The 17,103-nt window shown below is 46.6% G+C and overlaps 1 protein-coding gene across 4 annotated transcripts in view; it reads right to left on the bottom strand.

Annotated features, from left to right (window-relative positions):
* Positions 1-17,103, bottom strand: part of DGKI (diacylglycerol kinase iota) — a 400,657-nt gene that overhangs the window by 210,662 nt on the left and 172,892 nt on the right. For all 4 annotated transcript variants that reach the window (XM_036010940.1, XM_036010942.1, XM_028525751.2 and 1 more), the window contains exons 6-7: positions 10,240-10,305; positions 340-411 (exon numbers count right to left, since the gene is read on the bottom strand). In XM_036010940.1, the coding sequence (XP_035866833.1) occupies positions 340-411; positions 10,240-10,305 (138 nt within the window). The remainder of the gene's footprint in view (positions 1-339; positions 412-10,239; positions 10,306-17,103) is intronic.

Below are 17,103 nucleotides of genomic sequence, written 5' to 3' on the forward strand. Positions count from 1 at the left end.
CCACCAACCATCTAGTGCAGCGAGGGGATAAAACATGGTCCAGGGGTGAGGAGTCCTCAATTCTAGACCCAGGGAGGGAACCAGTGGAGAATTTTCCAGCCTCTGGTCCCAGAATTAAAATAAAGAGCTTAATTCAACACTATAGTTTTCCTTCAAGCTCAGAGATGCTATAATTCTACAGTTTTAATGTCTTGCTCCCTCCAGCGAGCCTCTGGGAGGGAAACATCATATACATACACGGAGATGACCTTCCGCTCATAGACAGGAAGGCAAGCAATGACCTGAGTCCCGTCGAACAGAACCTGAGCCCACTTCCTTTCCTGTCGTCCCCGGACTTACCGCCTGCTTGCACCAGGAACAGCTGATGGCCACAATCTCTTTGCTGTGGAAGGAGAATTTCTGCTGAAAGCCCTGGGTGTTAGGACAAGAGATAGAACATTTACAATCACTTCGATCACAGTGTGCACCTGCCCTCCTGAAGTCCATGGGAGTGAACAGAGCCAGGACGGGCCCCACCTCTCCAGGTAACCGGGCCTGCACGTGCCACCTTCAGCACGTAACACTCCCCACCCTCTGCCACGTGAGAGCATCCCGTTAGCGAGGAGGCGCCAGCATCTGCTGTACCACCGAGTGCTCAAAGCCAGCCACACAACAGGGCGGGCACCCAAATAAATGTGGTCCCGATATGTTTTTATTAAAAGCCAAAGAAAAGCTGCCGTTGGGTCATGTGGTACTTTATAGCAACAGTCATCCATCTCAGAGGTTCTAGCAACATTACCATCTCAGAAACCACAGAGAGAGAAATTAAGGACCAGAGAGCTGGGGCCTGTGAGTCAGGGTCTGGGAGAAGTCCAAGGGGCTGAAGGAAATCAAAGTCTCTCATCACCCCCTTGGGATGTCGGGTCTCAAAACAAGCAGCTTTCAATTTTATTCTTCACCAGCAAGCAGCAATGAGATTAATGGAATGGCAAATGCAATCCCTTCAAATGAACAAACAGAATTACTTTTCCATCAAGAACGGAAGAGGTGCTTTTTGGCTGCTGCTGTTCCGGAATAATTACCAGAGAGGAGTATACAGTAATGTTCAAAGGATGGTACTCAGCTTTCCCAACCCTCACCCGTCCGTCCCGCCTGAGACGTCCTAACCCACGCAAATGAATGCAGAGCAACGACAAAACATTTTAAAAGCAGGACTTTTGTAAAGGGGCCAAAAGAAAATGTGAAGGGCAGGGAAGCTACCAAGGTACTGGCTGAAGAAGTCTTGCTTAACATCTACAGAAAATTGTGTGTTAAAAAAATTGATTTACACCTTAACAGAAATTCCACTCTAAACCATAGGCCTTACTACCTGTGCCTGACCTTGGCATTAATGGATAGCTGTCCTGAGCTGTTGGTTATTTTATGTGCACGTGTATTAGCTCTCCAGCAGAATTAGAGCCTTCTGAGGGAAGTCCCCATAAGGGTTTTTAAACAGGGCCTCACAACTTAGCACAGCTTGCTGAATTTCACAGGCATGGCATGCATGTCTTCTGATTAACTGAACAAAGTCATTGCTACCACAGCATGATGCAATCACCAACTTCATCCTATCTAGACATCAAACACCTAACCCAAACTACCTGGAAATATGCTCCCTCACAACCCTCTCCTCCAACCCCACGGACACGGCCAACATGCCAGAACTTTACTTTAACGAAGCCTGCCACACAGCCGAGCCATGCGGTTGGGAATCAACATGGCGGACTGTCGGCATGACAGCAGCCGAAGCCACAGCTGGAGGTATGCTGAGCGCTGCTGCGTCAAATGCATTGTTAAACAGCGTCTTAGGTGCTGTCAGCCAGCCCCCACTGCATCGAGTCACACATCAGACGAGTGTGCAGCAAACAGATGCTGAGACGGCCAAGCTGAGAGCAGTCCTTGGACTTTTTTGCTGACTGGGAGATCTGAACCCTTCCCGTTTCTCCCTTCCCCATGAAAGTGGTAATGATAATACACACCTCTCCCATGCCACCGAGGAGTTACGAGATTCAAACGGGGCCATGTGCAAGAAAAGTTCTTTAGAACATGGCGTATATACATGAAGCAGGACTTTTACGGCCAAGGCCTCCCAACAGGAACATCTCCCACCGCCTCGCTGACCAAGTCCTCCAGTGTCCCTCACGTGGCTAGCACTACTCTGTTTGCCGGCACAGAGGGACAGTGCGCCAGTGTCCGGCCCTTCTACTGAACACGGGCCTCCCGGCTTTGGGAGACACAGATGCCGTCCTGCCAGCCAGGTGGACACGGGCAGCAAACAAGGCCAGCCGCCGCTGGGGCGCGGGGTGCTGCGGCAGGACTGCAGGAGGTCCGCTGGAGAGGAGCCTGGCCGTACTCAGCTCCGGGCGGTGTGTTGGACTCTGGTCTGGCAGCGCCCCAGAAGCCATAGCTTCAGGGTTACTGTCTTAACACAGGGACATAAATAGAACCCTCCCAGGGCTTCCGCGGACCAGCCACCTGCAAAGGGCAGGCGGTTTTGGCCACGGTCTCCATGCAGCAGAAGGAGCCAGGTCCCTAACTGCCCGTTCTTGAATGCTGGCCCGCATTGGATGGCATGGCTCTGACAGAGGCCCTCGCTGAATTTCAGCTGACTCGGTGATGTGTGAGGGCAGTTTTGTTCATCACCAGCAAAGAGCAGAAGAAGGGTGTGAGGTCAGATGTCTGGGCTCTGACTGACTTCAGGTTTATAAATACCAGGAACCCGGAGGGATAAGGTTGTTCTTTTGTTGTTGTTGTTTTGTTTATTGGGGTTGGGTAATCAAACTGAGCTCTTGAAATAAAGTTTAAGCAGCATTTATTCTCAGCAGCTAAAACTCTGTTGCCTCTCTTTCTTCTGCCACCTAGAGCCATACAGCCAATGGCACTCAGCTTCTCAGCCTTGGCTGAAACTGGAAAAAAGGGGCGGGGCTTTACTTGAAACAAATCAAAATTATTTTATTGCTCATGTATGTAACTGAGGTTTGGGTGAGAATGTCTCCAGACCATAGCCTGACTCCCTGCTTGATTTAAGTTTATTTTTTTAATGCAAGAGTCGATATGCTCTTGGTTCCAGAACTTGAAGCAACAATAAAATGAACCTCTCCATTTTCGCTCATATGTTCAAAGTTCATGAGGTATTACAAAGGACAACCTGAGGGAATTATAAAATAAGACTAAATCAATATTTCTCTTAAGACAGAGAACTTATAAACATTTTTTGCTCAAATACTCCATTATTTAGAAAATATATATAATTTTACACATTATATATATAATTTTACACATTCTATATAAATATATATATTTACACAAATAAATATATTTTAATATCTAACATGATCGTAAGTTTAAATGAGATGCAAAGTTTATTTATCTAGCCAAATAAAAGTTTTCAAATAAAACTGTTATGCCCCTCTTATATACTTAGCCAATGGGATGTAAACACCGTAACAACTGGATAGTCACTAAGGTAAGAAAAAAAACAGGACATTTTTCAGGTCAGACCAGACCTTCGCTAGAATGTCTCAAACCAGCTGAACTGTCTGGGCGCGACTGCCCGTAACCAGGCGAGGCTGACAGACCCGGACGGTTGACCATCCCACAGCCAAAGCTGATCAGCAACTGACACCTTCCTCGGAGGGACCCGGGTGCACGCTCACGCCGACCCGACTGAGAACTTCTCTGCACGGATCAGACATGGCACCCATTTTGACCAATTATCTACAGATTTAGGGACTAATTCTGTCCTATCTAGAATTTGTTGGGGGTTCAACCTTCAACCTTTAATTAGCAAAGCCGCTTCTGTGAAGCAGTCTCTCCCCTAGCACACACCGATGACTGACTCTCTCCCCCTCAACAAACTCTCCGGTCCGGTTTTCCCCTGACGTGCGCACCTGGAACTGTGACCCTGTTCACTAGGCTGGTTTCAGAACACGCCTAGTCCTTCATTTCATCACAGCGCAAAAATGGTAGCATTAATAGTTTAGCTTATGTAAGATTAGGGTCTATTTACTCTAATTTACCTGAACTCCCTAAGTGACCCCATACTGAATTTGTTGGTCTGAAGCTAAAACCCTTCTAAAGATTCAAGGTTTTCAGACTGTAAACATACATGGTCATCTAAATTGAACTATAATGATGTGTTTATGAATGAAATTTTAATAAGCCATGTCTTTGTAGCTTATGGCAGTGCTGCAATTGATATGGTTCTATAGTTACTTTATTAGAATTATTTTTGAAAAATCTAAATTCTTACCCATTGGGTTTAATCCTGCCATACTTTATGGCATTAATTAAAGGCTCTGAGAATTCCCTGATGCCCTTGTTGTCACTACCACGCTCTCCCTCCAGGGCATCCTCTGACTCACACTCCTGGGCCGACACGTTCTGTGTTCTTCCGTCCTAATGTGGTTGGTGATTGCAAGCCCTTCACCAGAGCTAGTCGGCCTTATTACCCTCAGACAGTCTGGGCTCTTCCCATTAATCTGTTTGAAGACCCCCCCTACAAGCTACAGATCATAAATAGAGATTCCTCGGGGAGGGAATCAACAAAATTTGGGGCACAGGATTCTCCATGTAAGTCCCCGCCATCACCACACACTTGCCAGACTGCATGCAGACCAAAGACACGGCTTCCAGCCCTTTTCTATTTCTGAGGCCGATGGCCTCACGGAAGCAGCTCCACCCAGGCCCTGGGAACTAAGGGACAAGGGACATTAAGCCTGTAACAACGGCTACTCATTCACATTCTGTTTTACATGTTCACTACTTTTAACTGTCGTGTGTATATTTCCTATTTTAACCACCATCTGGATTCTAGGACAAAAATAATGCATACAGAGACTTAGTGTTAGAGTCAATATGGCCAAAACTGAAAACAAAACTTTAACTGTTGGGTTTCATCTTTGGTTTAAAACACCACCGCGGCACCGAGGGCTCGTAAGCGTGGCGGCCGTGAGGACAGTGACGAACGCTGGGTGTGGGTCCAAGCGCACGGGCTTCCTTCCGCTCGTCCGGCCGAGCTAGCTGCTGCAGCTGCCGCTGCTGAGTGGCCAACCTCCCAGCCGAAGACACCAAAGCTGAGCAGCCGATACGGCACCATCCTCCCAATGCACCACCGGCTACTTGATGACCAATGGATGACACTGACCGCCTTCTACAATGCCAGGGGCAGGCCCCTCATCCTTACTGGAATTGACACATATTCTGGGTCTGGGTGCACCTTTCCCTTTAGTAGGGTCGCAGTCAGCAACCCCACACGAGGGCGTACAGAGTGTCCGACCCACCGACAGGGTCCTGCATGACACTGTGCCAGACCCAAGAACCCATTTCACAACAGTGGAGGTGCAGGAGTGAGCACATGTTCATGAGATGCTCTGGCCCCGGCACCTGTCACACCATCCAGGCGCTGTGGCTGACAGAGAGACGGGAGGGTCTTTGGAAGATGGAACCCTCTAAGTAAAATTTTAAGTATACAACACAGCATTGTTAACCACAGGCATTACGTTGTACAGCACATCTTGAGGGTTCATGCATCTTGCATAACTGAAACCTAGCCCCTTGGGCTGATACCTCCTCATTTCCCTTCCTTGGGTGCATCTGGAGGACCTCATGCGAAGTGAATAGACCACACACAGAAGGGCAAATACTGCATGGTGCTACTTATATATGAAGAATCGAAAATAGCCAAACTCATAGAAGCAGAGCATAGAATGGCCGTTGCCCTTGACCCCTTTCTTGACACTCGGCCAAAGACGGGAAGGAGAGCCAGGCTCCTCGCAGCGATGCTGGCAGGGGCTCCGAGGAGGGGCTTGATTTCCTTGTCCTTGTCACACGACCCTCTCTACACCCTCAGCGACCCTCCCGGGGCTAATGGCAGAAGAGTCCTCTGTTTTATACGGACAAACACAGGCAGGCGAATAAGCAAACCTGCCTGTCCAGTGCATGGATCCTCACCCTTGAACTTCCACTCCTCGTCCCTAACCGGGCAGGGTCTCTTGCAAGCTGACCTCCAGGACACACACATTTTCAGATCAGTAGAGACACCAGTGCTTTAAATTGATGAGAAAACATCCCCCAAAGCCCCAGGTTGGTCTTTTTCATTATTTTGAGACTCTACGATCCCTTCTTGCTATTCATATCTCAACTGCACCCCATGGAATGTTCTTAATCACTGTGTCATTTCACATTACAAAAATGCTTGGAAGTATACCTCCTTGAGATGGCGTGTATTTTGAATGCTGCCCTGTAAGTTCACATTAAATTACTTTTCAACAATATTCATTAGAAGAGTCGTTTTGACATTTTCCCATTTAATTAATGCTACATGCTGTTTAATTCACTTAATTGCATATGAAAGTACATATGATTTATGGACGAGCACTGCATAATGATGCGGCAGGTTGGGTTAGGACTCTGGAGGGCATGGGCCAGGCAGACCACAGTCTAACTGTGCGTCGTTGCCTTCAAAACTGCTTTCAAGACTCAATGTTTCACTTTCAAAGAGTTAGCTCATTTATGTTTGTAACTTTTCTATATGTTTCTAAGTGGAGAAATAAAAGATACGTGTTCAAATTGTGGTTGACACGCATATTTCTACATCAGCCACAGTGCTAGGTTTGGATGCTTGGTTCCTTCAAAAATAAAAGGCCCCGTCAGCTACAATCATGACGAGATCTTTCCTTCACCTGCTGATTTTTAAACAACGGAGAACACCTCCGTGTTGGAAGGACCGTGACTGAATCTGGCGAAGCTCACGAAGGGGCCCGTTTGCAGTGCAGCAGGCATCCCGCCTCCACCCTCGCGTGGAACACGGCTCCACGTTAGGCAACACGTCCCACTGCCCGCCCGCCAGATGCACTCTCCACCTGCCTCCACCCCGTGTCCTGTTCTGAACACGGGCTGTCACGGATCGTTTCAGCGGTGTCCCCTGCAGTCGGTCTGCTTTCTACTGGGTTTGCACACGAGAGTTTGAAGGACGGAAGCCGGGATATTTATCTCCAGCTGGTAGTCCGCCCGAGGCCGGCTGAGTCTCCCAGTGCCTCTGGGAGGGCGCCCTCCCTCTGCCTGCCTCTTCAGACGGTACGTGCCCACGGCTCGCTGCAGGCACTAGCCTCAGGGCTCTCCACTGCGCCCTGGGGTTTGCTGCACTCTGCTCACGCACTTTAAATATTCTCTTTATTAAATATTCATCCCACTACATAATTTCGGTGCAAGGATGCTGTCGCTTTTCTGCCTGAACCCTGACTCTTACATAACATAAAACGATGAACGAAAACACTGTGAAACTCTGGTATGGTCCTAAACATGGCAGCCTGTGACATTCAGCAAATGTGAAAGCAACGGAGACGGGGAACTGTGAGCCCTCTCTTCTGATGGCCATTGAATGCCACACACATGCAGCCAATCCCCTACTCAAGGCTCAAGAGAAAATCAGTCCAAATATTCACTTCATTGCTAACTTTAACAGTAGAAATCAAAACCCCAAATATTCTTTAACCATAAACACTCCTTAACAGTCCCAAAAGTTTGCAAATCACTCATTAGAAAAATGTCTGGCTAAGTGAAAATGATTCTTTTTCACCCCATCCCAGTGGGTAAATTATGGAATTGTATGTGTCGGGGTATGTCTGTATGGAAAATGGTTTAAAAAGCTCTAGAAATGTAAGAATGCACAGCTCCACCAATGAAAACAATGCATAGTACCAAAGTCTGAGATGAATTTTCAGTCACTTAATCTGTACATGGAAGCAGAGCTACAGCTCTGCTCTGATCCAGGGGAGAAGCCAGGGTCCAGAGAAGGGTTACCCGTCATCCACCAAGGAGACGAAAGCAGGTCTAAGACAACCCCGTGTCCCAACTGCTGAGTCTCTGGGAATTCATGAGCAGCTGGGTTAGAGACACAGGAGATGAATATGATAGTACTATTGGGTTGGCCAAGAAGTCCGTTTAGTTTTTTCTATACAAATAAAAGACACATTTTTTTTCATTTTCACCAATAACTTTATTGATTTAGATATTTTGAGTATATCAGCTCTCTCCCACGTGGTATAACATTGATTGTTCTCAATTAATGTTTCAACTTGATCGCTGTCAGCTTCAAGTGGTCCACCCAACTGTGGAGCATTGGCCAATGAGAAATCTCCAGAACGAACTACTTTTGACACATTTGATCAGTCACGGCACCTTCTCCATACACCGCACAAATCTTTTTTTGCATTTTTACCTTTCTTGAAATAAGACAGCATAGTATGCCCAAAACGCTGTGTATTTTCTTCCATCGTCAATATTAAAATGGCTACCCCCAAATTCACCAATTTTGAGTTTTTTTTAAATGCACACTGATATGACAGCTGTCACAGTACAATCTAAGAAAATTGCTTTGAATGAAGTTGAAGACGCTTAAATACTATCAGAGTGATCTTATGGAAAAAAACTAAACGAACTTTTTGGCCAACCCAGTATATTATAGGAACATGGTGTGAGGAGTTGGGGCCACAGACTGCCCCACGAGAGCCGGGAACACTGCAAGGTACCAAGGTGGCTGCCCGAGAACACTGGGCAGGAAAGTCACGGTCGCAGCAACTCCGAGTCCAGCGAGTCCAGCCCTCCCACTCGGCTGGCCGCGCCAACAGACGAAGCCAGAAAAGGGAGTGCACTGTGACACTGGGGAAGACTCATCACCACATATGGGATGTTTATGGACTTTGCTTCGGTAACGTTCCTCCACCTCCACTGCAGCCTGACGTCTGCTGGGGGCGGGGGCAGGCCCTAGGCTGAAGTGTGGGACCTGCTCACCCACACCCTTCCTGCTCTTCCCATCTCCCGTCTCCAAATGGGCTGTGCCCGTCTGTTTCTTCTCTCGTTTACACACACACGCACACACACTTTTGTGGGAAACTGGTAGATTGTGAACAACCACTGAGTCCAAGCAAACCCACAACCTGCAAGGCAACACTGGGAGGAAAAGGGTGGGTGGCCCCGGGGAAGGCAGATCCACGAGGGTGCAGGGCCGACCTCCTTTTCCATAGCAGAGCAAAATGGCTGGTGAGGGCCACTCTACTCCCCCTTCCCGCTCATCTTCTCCTCCCCTCCCCCAACTGTCAGACTAGGTCCTCTGTTGTCTTTACAGGCCAGACAGGAGCCAGCAGGGAGTCGCCGCGCTGACCTGGAGAAGACAATACTGGTTACAGGGAGGGCCGCAGCCTCGCGCTGCAGGTGTGCCACCGCCTTCCACAGTAGAACTTGGGAACCAGCGGCTACAGCATCATATTTTCTTCCAAACACCGTGCAAATGGCAAAACGAATGAGGCTGTTTCCAAGTCTCACTCACTCTCGACACCCCCACATCAGGCGGCCAACAGTTCCTTGAATCTCTTTACTGTCGAAAATGTCACACTGGTCAGCTCACCACAGCACTTGACCCAAACGAGTCACACGAATAATGAATTAAGAACTGTTCACTGATGAAGGATAAATTCTCCCAAATTATACTGCTCTCTATCAAATCAAAATGCCCCTTTACTGAGCCCAGCTCACTACTGCTATTGCTTGGAAAAAAATATCTTTGTAGTGTGATTTACCAGAAGTTTAACCTTCCCAGAGGGGCCTTTCATTCCTAGCATGTATCTTTATACGTTGAAAAAAATCCCTAGCCCAGATCTACTGGGATCGATATCACGTAGAATCCACGGTGTTCTACAGCATGCCAGTCACACTACGGGAGACAGGAGACATAAATAACCGCGCGTGAGAAGGGCATCTCTTTCCGGGACCTGGACAATATCCTAAGGAAGCCACACGTTTCCTGCACATTCTGTGCTGTGCTTCTGCTCACCCACAACAATACGTCAACGAAAGCAGTGCTATTCAACAACCAGCGATTTTCTGTCGCTCATCAAAGAAGTATGGTGGGCCAGTAGTCCTCACGAGGGCGTGTGAACAACTTGGGAAGAGTTGCTTTTGAAACTATCAACAATGAAACCCACCACAAAAATGTGTCCATCTCTCTTAAAATGTGCTAAGTCCTCGTATTAAGACCGCTTGTCTCTTGCAGTGAGTTCTGAAACAGCTCTTCGGGAAAGAGGTCTTAGAGAAAGGAGGTGGTTCGGAAAGGCAGTGACGTACAGAGCACAGGATTCGGGCGGCGGGACTCCTCTAGCTCGGGCGCTTGCAAAGCCCGGGGAGCCTCCCGCAGCGCCACGCCGTGGGTGCCGGGCCCCTTACCTTCCCGCACTGCTTACATTTTCCCTCCTGCCGACGCCTGTGCACCCAGTGGTGACGCACAAAGTTCTGTGGAAAAACAAAATAAAATGAATCTATTTAAATCTGCAAGTCGCCATACTGGTTGTGTTTCTTCTCATGTTAAGACTGTAGCTTTCATAAACCTTCATCTACGAGCACAGTGACACAAGCCGAACATGGGCATGTGTGTCTGATTTAACCATAAACGTGAATCCACTTAGAAAAGCGAAGCCGAGTCTCCATCCGCAGCCGGTCATCCCGTCCGTCCTCCGGGTCCCCCCAGGGACCATGGCCACAGCAGGCTGCTGCTTCTCTGCTGGCCTCCTACAAAGAGCCTGAGCAGAGCTGTGAGTATGTCAGGGGCCTCGAGTAGGGAGGTAATGAGGCAGGTCACAGGAGGGAAAACGTGAGGGAGAGAAGCAGAAACCACAATGTCCAATATATATATATTTTTAACAAATATGTCTTTAGTGTTTCTTTATATGCCAGGGAGGCACCGTGCTAAACATCTGAGCTAGAAAGCACTTAAAAAACTTCAAGTCTCAGACCACAGTCGATCTCCCGATTAAGGACAGAGATGGTGAGGATTTGTTGCCGGGGCAAGTGAGGGAAGAGAAAAAAATGAAGGCAAGCGATGAGAAGGACAAGAGACACGGGCGTGCTGTGAGGTTTTTGCAATGACACTGAGCGCTACGTGTCCTCGGGCACTCTGAACTAGATCAGCTTTCACGGTCTATTCTTGTCTTGAGCTCCCGGAAACCAAAGCCTGGGAAGTCCCCTCGCCCCAAACAGACCATCCGTCCTGGGGCAGAGAGAGGGTCCAGGCGCCCTCCAGCACTGCCCTGGGGAGAGGTCCGTCATCCGGAAGTCGGCCGCAGGCCTCACGCATGGTGCGGGGAAACCCTAATAACCTACATATAATTTCATTCCTCCCAGGCCGATACACCTAAAATACCTGCTCACGTTTTCTCCCCTGCCCTTTCCTGAGAAAGCACACTTCACCTGAGATTAACACGGCTGCTGATTGTCGAGTCACCTCTGCCTTCCCTTTAAAAGGCCTTTTTAAATACATTCAGTCACTTGACAAATACTAAAGACCTACTGTTTGCCAAGCACTCTTCTAAGTACAGAGGAACGTAGCCAACAGATCCGTGTTGAGGAAAAAAATCATCATAACAAGGCATTAAAGTCAGAGTGACAAAAATACCCTTAACAGGCATAAACATTATCAATTCCAAAATGCCACCTCTATTTCTCTATGTAATGTCAAATCAATTTAAATTAAAACCAAACAAAGATCCTGGAGGCTTTTAACTACAATAAGGAAAAAAGAAGCAATAATGGTCTCACTAATTAGCCTAATTTTTGTCTTGCTTTTCCCACAGTGGCAGTTTAATAAAACACAAACATAATTCATATAGAGAGAGATATATTCTCAGAAGGGAGCCAATAATAATAATAGCTAACATTTGTTGAGCACTGTGTGCCAAGTACTCTTTAAAATGTTTCACATATGATAATTCTTTTCATTTTCAAGACAGCAGAGGTGTCCTTGGGTACTCAGAGTTTATTTGGGAGCTACCAGTCCAGTCCTATGAGCTGTTAAATACTGAAGTATTCCTATTGGTGGGTAAATTACAACATAGTGCCCCTTGCATGCCCTGGTGCCTCCTGAACCTCACTGCCGCCCCCTCAACACTGCAGACCAAATCCACGGCCTCATTATTAAGTAACAGAAACACTAATGTTTTGCACAGCAGCTCCCCAGGCTTCATTCCCAACGAGCTCTCCTTTGAAAACAAATCACGTTGCCTGGGCAATGCCATTGGATTCCCCCAGCAAACTCGGAAGTCTGGGCTGTGCCCAGCTGATGTGGCTGCCTGTGCAAGCTTCCATATCAACACAGACAGTGTTTTCCTAAGCAAAATATGGACAATTCTGGGTGCCCTGGCTCTCAGGGCAGCGGCAGCAGGTCCAGGAACCTGTCCGGTCACCAGTTCCCACGCACGGCACAGGGACACAAGTACTGACCTCCCCACCTCTGCGTCACAGGTGAGGCAGGCCTCTTCCGCCTCCCGCCTGCTTCAGTGAGAAGAACTCTAGCCACTGCCTGTTTAAGGCTGGGAGAGAGGCAAGGGCCAGCTGCTGATTGTACCCCATCCTATCCTAATCCTCACTCTTGTAGGGCACGTGGTCAGAGGGCTTTACCTGGATGATCCTTGTCATCGTCACCTTACAGATGAGGAAACTAGAGCTCAGAGCAGTTACTTAAAATGTGAGGCTCAGAGCAAGGACTCGGTCCCAGGCGGGCTGCTCTCAAACACCGTGTCCCTGCGCCTCTGCTCTGCTCGGGAAGATCGGGTTCGAGCTCCTTCGGTAAATGGCTTTGGGGACAGTTGGTAGTAGAATAAGTGTCAGACAGTGTTACAAGGGGTATGAAAAGTCATTATAATTGCCATTAGTTTAGCAAGAACTAGGGAGAATGAACAATATCGTTGATGGCAAGAGAAATTCTGTACTTGTTGGCATTACAAGTCACCTCATGACTACTTGAGGGAGAAACGTTGGAAGAACTTGACAGCTACCCACGTGGAACCAGGGCAAACTCATGGGACTATGTAGCTGCCGGCAGCTGAGATGGAAAGACCAAACCAACAATGGCCGCAAGTCAACAATTACTTGGAAATTAGAAGACTGACATCATCTTTGTGAAGATATATAGTGTTTGGTAAGCAGATCTATAACACCACGTAATTTAGCTTATTTAGGGAGAAAAACATTATGAAATTATTTACATATTAATATATATGGCTGCAAGTGGTTAAATATTTTTAATATCATCTTTCCTAGGAAATAGGTAGGAAACTAAAAATACTAAGCCACAAGAAGATAAAGTAACTTGAACAAAAGCACTGCAGGGGAAAATACCAGTTATTATACTAAATATATGCAGCACAACATACTGTATACACTGTAGAAGCGACTGAGTAACTGCCCCTACCCTATAGCTCTGCAATTTGAGGTGTCAACAACCTTCTGTTCAGAGATCTTCTTAGGCTTAATATAATTTCTTCCACCAATTAAACACAGTTTGAGCAAAGTAAACATCTAATGAATATGGTTTGAATTGAATGGGATTCTCAACCTAATTTCTTTGGCCATTAGATCATGTAATTGCCATTTTGAAGGGTCACGAAGTGCCTTTATCAATTAGGAAAAAAGATCTATAGAATCACTGCTGTTTTCTAATCCTTATTTCCCAAGAACTTTAATTTTCACACTACCCCCTTTTGATAGTTATTTACATCTCCTAAATTATCAAACTGAAATTAGACTCAGGATCCTTACAATGCAAATATGAGTGCTGATACACTTATTAAGATAGCCGAGTAGGGCTTCTGACACCATATAATCATATTGTTTATCAATAATCTCTGAATTATTCATATACTGTCTTTAAATACTGTAAAGAAAGGGCTATTACTTAGGGGTGTTAAAATCTCAGTGACACAATATTTCAGAGCTAATATTCAGTATTGTTAACAGAAACGCATAATACAATCACTCTATTATTTTCAAACAGCCAGTTCAATGCATAATATTATTCAAAGAACACTTGAAAGGATCCTAAAATTATAACTCAATCCATATAGCTTACGTCTAAGAAGAGTGAGTTTCACAAAAATTCTACTGAGAAGTGGTGTCCAACCAAAATTCATGAAAAAACTTCCATGTTAGATACTCCTCTGCAAGTGCAGGGTATAGTGATCGTTAATCCGTGCTCTGGATCCGTGCTCTGGATCCCTGCTCTGGATCCCTGCTCTGGATCCTTGCTCTAGAGCCCTGCTCTGCATCCCTGCTCTGGATCCTTGCTCTAGAGCCCTGCTCTGCATCCCTGCTCTGGATCCCTGCTCTAGAGCCCTGCTCTGGATCCCTGCTGTGGATCAAGACTCCACAGAGTGTAAAAGAAGCAGAGGTGTCACTGGAGCCCAGGTCAGATAAATTCTAAAGTGACTGTCCTTTCATTTACCCTGATTAAACTACCTAAGGTCTCTTAAGTAAGAACCGCAAATGGGTCATCATAGTCTATCATAAGCTCCATCTTCATATTGCCCTCTTAGACCAAGAGCTTCTGACTATTTTTGGGGGAAACGGACACCTTCATAAATGCACTCAGTCAACAGGCACTTGTTGGTCACATCTTCCACATCCTGGCACAATGAGTTCGGGACACAGACCATGAGTGACCTCCCAAAGCTTATGCTACTGAAGAAGGACAGCAACCAAGAAAATGAGTAATACATTAAATAACGATGACACATAAATTGCTCTGAACAGGGCAGGACAAGGTGCTCTGAGAAAGAACTATGTGCGACCTTTGTCATTAAGGAAGACCTCTGAGGAGATGACATTGGAGCTGAGGCCTAACTGTAAGAAACAGCTACCCATGCACAGAGGTTTCTGGCACAGCAGTGGCACACACCGGATTCTGAAGGTGGGGAATAGCGGGCCGTGTGCCTCAAGAACTCAAAGGGGGTCCATGTGGTGGACGTGGGCGTGGAGAGGCAGGCTGGGGCCAGACTGTGCAGAACTCTTCACGCCGAGGCAAGGGGTTTGGTTTGGCTCAGAGTGCTACAGAAACCAGCGGAGAGGGTTAGGCTGGAAAATGACAGCAGCCAATTTTCACTTGAAGTGATCACTCTCTTAAATCATGGTAGGCTGAAGGACAAAATTAAGGAATTACAGAGAAGCTACTGCAGTGATGGAAAGTGAGGTATCACAGTGCCTTCATCTAGTGCACAAGCAATACAAATGGAGGAAAGAGATGGTTCGAAATATACGTTACGAATAAAATTGATAGACAGGGCTGGCAAATGAATTAGCTGTGGTGAGTACATGAAGAAGGAATCAATATAACCAGTTTCCTCGATTGAACCACTGGGTCGATAGCCATCTCAGTTTCTGAGATACAAAAGAAAATCATTTTTAGAAAGATGGAAATGAGCTTAGGGTAATTTTTCAAGATTTTATTTATTTATTTTTAGAGAGAGGGAAATGGGAGAAAGACAGGAGGAGAAACATCAACACAAGAGAGAAACATCCGTCAGTTGCCTCCCGGACCTGCCCCAACCAGGGGCTGAACCTGCAACCCAGGCAAGTGCCCCGACCAGGAACTGAGCTAGCAACCTTTCACTTTGCAAGATGACACCCAACCCACCGAGCCACACCAGTCAGGGCAAACTTAGTTCTGAAGGCATCCTATTTGAGAGGATTGTGTTACATTCAATGGGCATGTCAAATGGAACTCCAAAAAGACGTGTGGAGTAGACTTGTAAAGCCAGGAATTGTCAGCCCAGACATGATATTTAAAGCCATGAGCTTGGATGAGCTCTTCCAACAAGAGTGGGCGGAGAGAAAACGTGGCCAAATATCAACCCTGGAGGAATACGCAGAAATCTGGCGTGGGGCGGGGAATAAGCAACGCAAGACAGAGGGGGAAGCACTACCTGGTGAAGCAGAGGACCAGCAGGAAAGATGGCAAGACAGGAGAGCATTGAAAAAGAAGGGAACACAGAACACTTTGAATGCATTGGAAAGATTGAATAACAAAAAAAAGGGGGGGAAAGAAAAACATCTTATGGATTTGGCATCAGAGAGATATCGGCAACATCAAAAAAGCAATTTCAGTGAACGGAGAGAGTGAAACCCAGATCAGAACAGGTTAAAATGATGAGGGGACATACTGTTTATACATAATACACTTTCTGGAAGTTTATTTAGCGTGAACACAAAACTAAAAATCAGAGCCACAGTTAAGATACAGCTGGTGGTTCAAGAATATTCTCATTTGTCATTTTTTTACAAATAGGAGCTATTAGAGCACGTTTATGCTGATGAAAATAATCTAGAAGAAGGGGTGAAATGTAGGAAAGGAGTAAATATCAAGTCCTTGCGAAGAAGACAAGGGAAGGTTTCCAAAACATTCACGGAGGGTCTCACTTCGTAGACAAGAAGTGACACAGTTAGTGAAAACAAACAAAAAAAACGAATGAACGAGCCAAAAATACTTGCACTAGAAAACGGCACATACAATAATAATGCAGAAAGAAAGGTTCAAGAACATGGAGCTAAAGGGGAGCATATGGATGCCCTGGTCGGTGACTCATAAACTTGACCTCAAGAACACAAAACTCTTCCTTCTGTTGTCCTCCAGGAAATTTCTCCTTCATTGGAGCTGTCACCGAGTTGGCTCCTGGTCCGTGCTATGGTGCACTCTGGAGACATGACACCAACATTTTCCCACACTTTCCTCATCCTACGTGTGACCCGTGGCCTTCCTATTGCTGACGTAACGGGCAACCGTGGGAGAGGACAGCGGATGGGAGCCACTGCCTTTCCTCTCTCCGCAACCTCCGCTCCCAGCCTGTTCTCCCTTCGTGTCTTCTCCCGGTCTTCTTGTATTAGTCAGGAGCAACGGGATCGTTCATTTTCGTGATTTTTTTCATGAACATTGCTAAAAACATCAGTGATCTTTATCTACTCAGACATCTTCTCTTCCTGTTTTACCCATTCATCTGGTCTCATAGCTTTAATTACTACTGCCTATCCACGCTGACATTTCACAAATGTCTCGCCGGCAGCCCAATCTCCCCCATAAGCTCCAAACTCACTTCCTACTTAGCTTTCGATGGGGCATTCCAGCTGGGGGCCTCAAGAACACCCTGAATGTGAGAGTTCTACAACTAAGCTTGTCACGTGCCCACCCCATCTGCAAATCAATTCGTGCTCCAACGTCTAATTAGTTTTTTCCAGAACACAATCCTGGTTTATTCTGGACTCCTCTGT

This window comes from Phyllostomus discolor, chromosome 10, assembly GCF_004126475.2.
Source record: "Phyllostomus discolor isolate MPI-MPIP mPhyDis1 chromosome 10, mPhyDis1.pri.v3, whole genome shotgun sequence".
Taxonomy (NCBI): Eukaryota; Metazoa; Chordata; class Mammalia; order Chiroptera; family Phyllostomidae; genus Phyllostomus; species Phyllostomus discolor.